The 7,511-nt window shown below is 38.8% G+C and overlaps 1 protein-coding gene across 1 annotated transcript in view; it reads right to left on the bottom strand.

Moving 5' to 3' along the window:
- Positions 1–2,867: 2,867 nt before the first annotated feature.
- Positions 2,868–7,511, bottom strand: part of COL3A1 (collagen type III alpha 1 chain) — a 52,383-nt gene continuing 47,739 nt past the window's right edge. The window contains exons 46-51 of the mRNA XM_062002649.1: positions 6,810–6,863; positions 6,476–6,583; positions 5,585–5,867; positions 4,933–5,120; positions 4,510–4,752; positions 2,868–4,032 (exon numbers count right to left, since the gene is read on the bottom strand). Coding sequence (XP_061858633.1) covers positions 3,886–4,032; positions 4,510–4,752; positions 4,933–5,120; positions 5,585–5,867; positions 6,476–6,583; positions 6,810–6,863 — 1,023 coding nt within the window. The 3' untranslated portion in view covers positions 2,868–3,885. The remainder of the gene's footprint in view (positions 4,033–4,509; positions 4,753–4,932; positions 5,121–5,584; positions 5,868–6,475; positions 6,584–6,809; positions 6,864–7,511) is intronic.

The following is a 7,511-nucleotide window of genomic DNA, read 5'->3' as shown; positions in this document are numbered from 1 at the left end:
AATCAGGGACATCTGACTGCAAGCACATGTTGAATTTAAATGCTTAATCATAATAAAAAATATTTCATGCATTAATGTAGCTTAAGATTTATGCCTCATTACTTATGTTTCCAGAAGAAAAGCACTTGGTTTAAAAATTGAAGCCTGCCAGATCTGACTTATTTCCTGATGGAAAGATAGGATTTTTCACAGAACCATCAGGATTTCAGTCCTGGTTGAAATGGGTATGATATCTGAAATAAGAAATACATTCTAATCTGATGACTGCAATGGAGACATGTTACTGTCATAAGTAATAACTGGTCCTCCAAAGTAACACATTTTCCAACTAATATAAATAACTTTCAGTTGGCAAACACTAGAAATTAGATTGCTCTACTAAAGCTGTTAGGACAGCCATAGTATGGCAAAACAGGTGTAAGATCTTTCCCCTTTATGAACTTAAAATTCTCATAGACAGCTCTTCCTCTGAGTTACTTCCTGCAAATAGAGCTGAAGACTACTTACAAATCACACTGATGCTAACTTAAATCTTTTTAAATCATCATAACCCCTTGGTCTGGTTCTTGCTGCAAACTTGCCCCTCAGGTGAAGAGCTGCAGAAACTCATTGAATTGCTTGTCCCTTACCTACTGGTAAGGGGCCTTGCCCCTAGGTAGGGACAAGGTAGGATTGCTGAAGCCAACCTACTCCTGCGGTGATTTCTCATACTGCACCCACCAAGGGCTGGGAAGGGCAGGCTTGTGGGGTTAAGGCAGTGCCTGAAGCCATGTGGCTGCTGGGTATGATGGCCACAGAAGTTCCTTCCCCATCACCCAAAGCAGGGTAGGGTTGTGTCATTAAGTGATTCAGAGGCGTTTAGGAATTGTTTAAAATCAGGACCTAATCAGAGCAGAGAGTAAAGTTTTTCTGTTGAGAAGAATTTGCTGGATTATTGTCATGTTTTGAGTTTTTTAAAGGACGATGTGTTTTAATATGTGCTTAAAAATCAACTTATCTTAGAGCTTGGAAACAGATGTTGGTGTGCTGTACAACTCTGAAAGACCTCTATTAGCTATCTGTGAAAAAGGGAGTCATTGCCCCTTGTGTTGTAGTCTGTGACTTCGACATGCCACTCTATGAAAGGAAGGGTGCTGCTAGCCTGAAAGGGTGAAGTAAGATTTTTTTTTTTTAATTTGCCATGTAAAAGAAAAGCTAGAGCCTTTTCAGGATAGCACAGTAAATCAGAGTAAAACAATACCATTAGAATCTACCACCTCCAAAGGCTAACCTTATATTCTAAGCTAATTCTTATTAACCTGACCTGTTTCATATTTCTATTCTCTCAAAGACCTTTCTATATAAGTACAGAAGTAGCAGAATCATGGTGGCTTTCATGGTGACCCTCTGAAAAGAATGAAGGTATTTGGATCAAGTAAATTATTATGTGGTGGTCTGGGCTAGTTCTTTGTGCTTTCTACAAATGTTCCAGTAATCACCTTTCTCTAGTAGAAATTATTAGCCAAAGACTTTGTGACTGTATGTTTTTTTTAGAAAAAAAAGTCTGCAAAACTTCAGTTTGCAGGTTGAGTCATTGTACCCAGCCCTCCACTCAGCCACAGTAGCAATGGAAACCACAGAGACTGGGTTTTTCTGCTGTGAGGGGGGGGGTTAAGAACAGGTTTTCCAATGTATTTTTCCACCAGCCAACATTCTTACCAGCTTCTTTCATAAAATTTCAGCTCTAATCAAAAGACTTGCTACCATGTAATTTATGTCAGATTACTATTATTAGGTATCTGTAATTCTCATCTTCTATGGATAGTAGCTATTTTGACCATAAAACGAGGAGGTTCCCTGCAAGAGCCAGTAAGTCATATGACTTGTTGGTGTTTTTCCTTCATGCTGTGTTAAGTGTAGTTGTGACTGTGTTGATACTGCCTTTGTGCTGTTAAGATCTCCCCTGACCCTTACTTTTTTTGTTCTGTGTTAGCAGGTCCAAATTCCATGATGCTACAGCAAGGCAATGTCTTGGTTTAGACCCAAATCTGCTGAGATTTTTTTAAAAAACAGCATTTCTCTGCCTGTTTTTCCTGCCTGGCCCAATATAGAAAGTATTCTCAGAGGATACATGATCCTTAATCATCAATAAGAATCTTTATGTATCTGATCCCTAATTTTTAATGTGTGTGGTAGAGGGTCCTTAATGATCCTGAGCTGTGAGCAACATACAGAGGTGTAGTGATGATGTGAGAGCAGTCTCTGTGTCTTCCTTCATGGGAAAGACCAAGCAGCATCTGTCAGCATCTACCCCTGGGAGAGGTTTCATGGCCTGGATACTTGTGTGCAGTGACTTACACCAGGCATTGCCAAACTGCTGTGGTGACAGCATCTCTTTCAATTTTTGGTGAGATCTAGGGATGACAGAATTGTGCAGCTCCAATGGCCATTAAAAAAATTAAAATCAAGATGCTTAGATGCTTTATCAAACTGCTACTGCCCTGAGTCTACACTATGGGAGAACCTTAGGCCAGTTAAATGACCATCTGAAGGGAGAGTAGCCTATGACTTTCTATTTTTTTAGACTGAGGCATGTTTTGGGAGGATTAAGCTCTTATATTCCCTCCAAACCGACCTGCCTAAGGCTATGAGCACTAGTTTGGATCATGTTGCCAGCTGCAGCCCTGCTGCTAGTCATAGAAGTTCAATATGCTCAAAAAAGAGAGGAGTGGAAAAAGTTGCATCCCTTAAGATTACCATGTTTTCTGTTAAATTATGTTGGAAAAAAAAGTTAGTGATACCAGAGTTATGTTCTGCCATATTATTTTGTTTGAAGAAAGAGAGAGAAATAGGAAAATAAATTTAAAGAGAGTCAGGTTTATGAAACAACAAGGAGTTTTATTAAGATATTTTATTACGTGTCTCTGTAAGGAATAGACCAACGACCATATAAAAGCTTACAAAGATGGTTAACCTTCAACACTATAAATGTGTTAATGTGACAGAAGTAGTTCACAATTTTGCATCTTTATTGACTTTTACAGAGTGAAGGGAGAAGTTTCTCAACTATGACATGCCAATGACAATCTTTGACAGGAGACATTTACAATTTCTTTAAATCCTTTCCTTTTTTTTTTTTTTTTAAGCAAGTCAATAACCCCGACTTGCAGAGTTAGGAGTGAAAAATACATTAGCACCATCATATTAGTCTTTTACACTTCCCTAATTTTAGTGGTCTTGACCAGCAATGACAGGAAAGTAGAGAAGCACCTTTGATAAGAGAATACAATCCAACAATAAAATTATGGTGACTACTGCCATTAAGGTATTAAACTCTTAGACTGTACTTTTTCACAGCTGATCAGTACAGAAATAGACAATTTTGTAACAAATTACTGAATTGATCAATGGATCCAACATGTGTTTACTAATTGGTTTGTTTGATTTTTGGTTTGACTCATCAGACACATCCCAGTTTCTGTCCATGTTGAGGTAGTTGAAACAGGGAGGTCTTTCTAGCTTTCTGGACTGCATCGTAGAAAGAAGGGTAAACTTTGGTACTGGGAGCAATCAGTGCTTTGTAAATTGGCTAACATTCAACTAATAGAACACAGTGTTGTTTTACGAAGTGTTGAAGTTGTAATATAGCACCACGGAGACATGTTTTGAAGATGGAATTTGGTAAAAAAAATATAGCAAAAAAAAAAGAGCATTTTTTACTGTACTTTGTGTAATAGCGAAAAAAAATAACCCTTAATGTCAAATTGATTTTTCCCCCAGAAATTTTGTTAATAAATAACTGGGATACAGATGGTCACCTGTACTAGCTGACAAGGCTAAAACGAAGGAGCACAGTTGGAGTGTGAATCTGTTTGCTGGGGTTTCAGAAAGAGCAGGATCTTTGAGTTATAAGAAGCAGACTGGGCCAATGTCCACGCCAAACTCCTGATCGGGACCACCAACATCTATGGGGGCGATATCAACCACGGGCAACCTCATTGTCTTACGTGTTCTGTATTCAAAGACTGTTTTACCCCATTCGCCAGTGTGTTCCTGCAAAGTTAAGAAAACAGAAATCAGGACTGGACAATGCAAAAGTTATCCTCTAGTTTACCATAATTCATACTTTCTCTTTCCATATTAAAGTGTCCCTCTCAGCACCCTGAGAACTGGCTGCAATCTCTGTAGAAATGAAGATGTAGATAGACATTCTTCATTTCCAGACCTTTTCTGGGAGGTCTTGGGCGGCTGTTTATCTTGTGCTCTGCATGCCAGGAGATGGTATAATTGGCTACTGTTTGGAAAGTGGTTTTGGCCTCAGGAGAAGTGACATCAGTAATGAGGTAGCACAAAGTGGCTGCAAAGTAAATGTGTTCACACATTCTCAGGCATCAGATTTGCCATATATATCTGTGTTTATTGTGCTTTTGGGACCTTCAACATCAGGAGGGAGAAACTGTGGGTGGTGTTAGAACTTTCTGTAGGGGGAATTATGTAATAAACTACCATACTAAAGTCTTGTTTACTTACAGTACAGCCATCTTCCAGAACAGCATATGTGAATTTGCTGTTTCCTTCGGCTTTGATTTCACTTTCCACAGAGCTCATCAGTTTCAGAGCTTTTTTAACATTTCCATTGGCTTGATCTAAATAGGCAATGCTGTTCTTGCAGTGGTAGGTGATGTTCTGGGAGGCACGGCTTGAGAGGATGCGGAGGAAGGCCAGCTGAACTTCTGAGACGTCTTCTGGAAGCTCAGGATCTCCATAGCTGAACTGCAGAGTATGACACATGAGCAACAGTTTTTGTATAGTTATTATTTCCGTATAGTTATTATTTCACCCACCAAATGTTTAGTTTATTTTAACTTCAGGATGATTTTTCAGTATGTTGTGATAGTTGTGAGTACAATATGTGCACTTTCTTTTGGGTTGGTAACTGTGGTGACTTCTTACCTGGAAGCCTCCATTCATAGATTCCCCAAACCAAACATGTTTCCTTCCACTGCTCTCGCTGCTCCACCAGTTCTTCCTTGGTATGCTGCTGGGGTTAGCACTGAGACACGTCTCACCCGTTTCCATGTTGCAGTATACTTTAATGGCATCCATCTTACAGCCCTGGTTAGGATCAATCCAGTACTCTCCTGGGGGGGGGGGGTGGTGGAAAGTAAAAAAAAAAAGTTAAGAGGCTTAATATATTTGGAAAACAATCTGAATACATGATGATGAAGCTTATTTCTACGACACATTCTTGAGCCAAATTAAGAAATACATTAATTTTGACAGAAGAGATGCCATGGAAAATATGATGAACTCAATATATTTTTTTAATTATGTGAATACTGTCATATGGCTGATATTCTTTCCCCCTAAAATTATTTAAGCCCATGTTTACTTACAAACATGTAAGGAGAGAAGTCAGAGTACATACTGCATAAATGCACAGTACATTAAAGTTTAAAGTGATTATTTATGATTTTTATCTTGATATTTGTTTAAAAAAAAATTCTTTAAAGCAGATCTCTGCATTTAAATGTTCCAAGACAATAGCATACATGAATAAAAATCCACATCTGCTTCTATCGATGAAAACAAAAGGTTATCATACCACTCTTGAGCTCAGGATGGCAGAATTTCAGATCTCTGCAGTTACGAGCTGGGTTCTTCCGTGAGCCATCGGGACTAATGATGTTTTCAATCTGGTTGTTAATTGCTTTCATTGAAGACACGATGTCGCCCAGACTGATATCATTTTCTTTTGGCTCATCTCGATATTCATACCCGTAGCCCACAGGACCTTTTTCACCAGCACCCAGGGCAGCTGCACCACCACCACAACATGGACCAGGTGGACCAGAAGGACCAGGAGGACCAGGCTGGCCTGGTGGACCCTGAAAAAAAAAATAGCACAGAGCTGAGTAGACATTAAAACTCAAAGTCTGTGTGCACCCTAAAAATAGTTCCTACAGAAGTATTTAATGAATTTAGTCATTAAATAATGGCACTTGCTATGTATAAACATCTTTTTGACTTTCCAGGCCTCTATTTTCCTAAAATTGGAACTTTTTTTTTTTCCTAATTTTGTCAAGATGTGACTGCCCTTCTGCCTGGGCTTTGAGAAGAAGACAGAACCCTTTCCACTAAAGTCCAGAGAATAACCATTTCTCAGTTTTAGGAGAGGTGACTATGTCAGCAACCTTTGCAGGGCTGCCCTCTCTAGAAGAGTCTAGGAATCCTATTTCATAGTTTCCAAACCACAAATAGAGTCTCTGCTCTGAAGTGGAGAACCTCCTCTCCTGTTGTCCACAGAAAAGTCAGTGACTATCTGAGGCTAACACAATGCTCAGTGAATCAACAGTATCACTAAACTACAAATATACCTCCTACCAACAAACTGTCCATGAAATGACTTTTTTTTTCTGAGATATTTAGGTGGGAGAGTACCTTGTTTCATGAACTCCTGAGGATTTATTTGTTTCAGTGTGCACAATTTACTTACTGCAGGACCACTTTCGCCTCTGTTACCGCGGGGGCCAGGAGGGCCAATTGGACCTGGATAGCCACTTGTACCGTCTTTTCCAGGTGGCCCAGAAGGTCCTGGGGGACCCTAGAGCAATGTTGAACATAAATAATATGGTCAAAATAGTTAACCAGGTACCATCAAATTCAGAAATACTTTGTGAGATATTTCAAGCTCTTCTGTATGATTTATCAATGTGTTTTCTCCTTCTGCAGTTGCAACCTGTTAAGATGGCCAACTTCACTTTTTATTTATTTATTTTTCAAACTGTCTGAACCTTCCTTCCAGTTATGTCATGAGGTATTTTTCTTACCCTTGCACCTGAAGCTCCTGGACTTCCAATTGCACCTTGTGGACCCAGGGGACCCTATAAAGAAAAGAAAAGTAAAGCAAAGCATACACCTCCCAAGTAATACTATGCAACTAGCTGGATATACCTTAAATAAAGACATTGAAAACATCTCTAAGATGATGAGAATTACCACCTTATAAAAAGACTGTGTCAGATATGAGACAGAATGTTTGCCGTTCTGTAACCAGGAAAAAAAATTTCAAACGTCCTGTACGTGAAAAAATATTACTGATAGGACATCCAAAATCCAAGAAAGCCAATGAGCTCAGGATATATTGCTTTGTTAAATAGATTGGTATTGGCAGCACTTACAGTTAAGGTTTCCATCTTTTTGCCATCATTAGTAGATTAATTTGAATGAGGTAGATTAATTTGAGTTTTAGTTTCTCCATTCTCACTTGTACCATGAGTGCTATTAATAGCTCTTAGGTATAAAACCTTTTTGCATGCCTGTCCATTAATAGCTAAAAGACGTGAAGATTAAGAACTATTCAAACTGATAACTCATGTTTACAATTCAGTAGTTTCATGCCAATACTCATTACTACACAAGATGCATGACAGAAGAGAGATATTTGGACTCTGAGTAGCTTTTTCATGGATCTAGTGGTCTGTTTAGCATAGATTTCTATTAGGTATTAAATAGATATTTCAACCCCTATT

The sequence above is a fragment of the Colius striatus genome, chromosome 9, assembly GCF_028858725.1.
Source record: "Colius striatus isolate bColStr4 chromosome 9, bColStr4.1.hap1, whole genome shotgun sequence".
Classification (NCBI taxonomy): Eukaryota; Metazoa; Chordata; class Aves; order Coliiformes; family Coliidae; genus Colius; species Colius striatus.
This window is presented reverse-complemented; position numbering and strand designations above follow the sequence as displayed.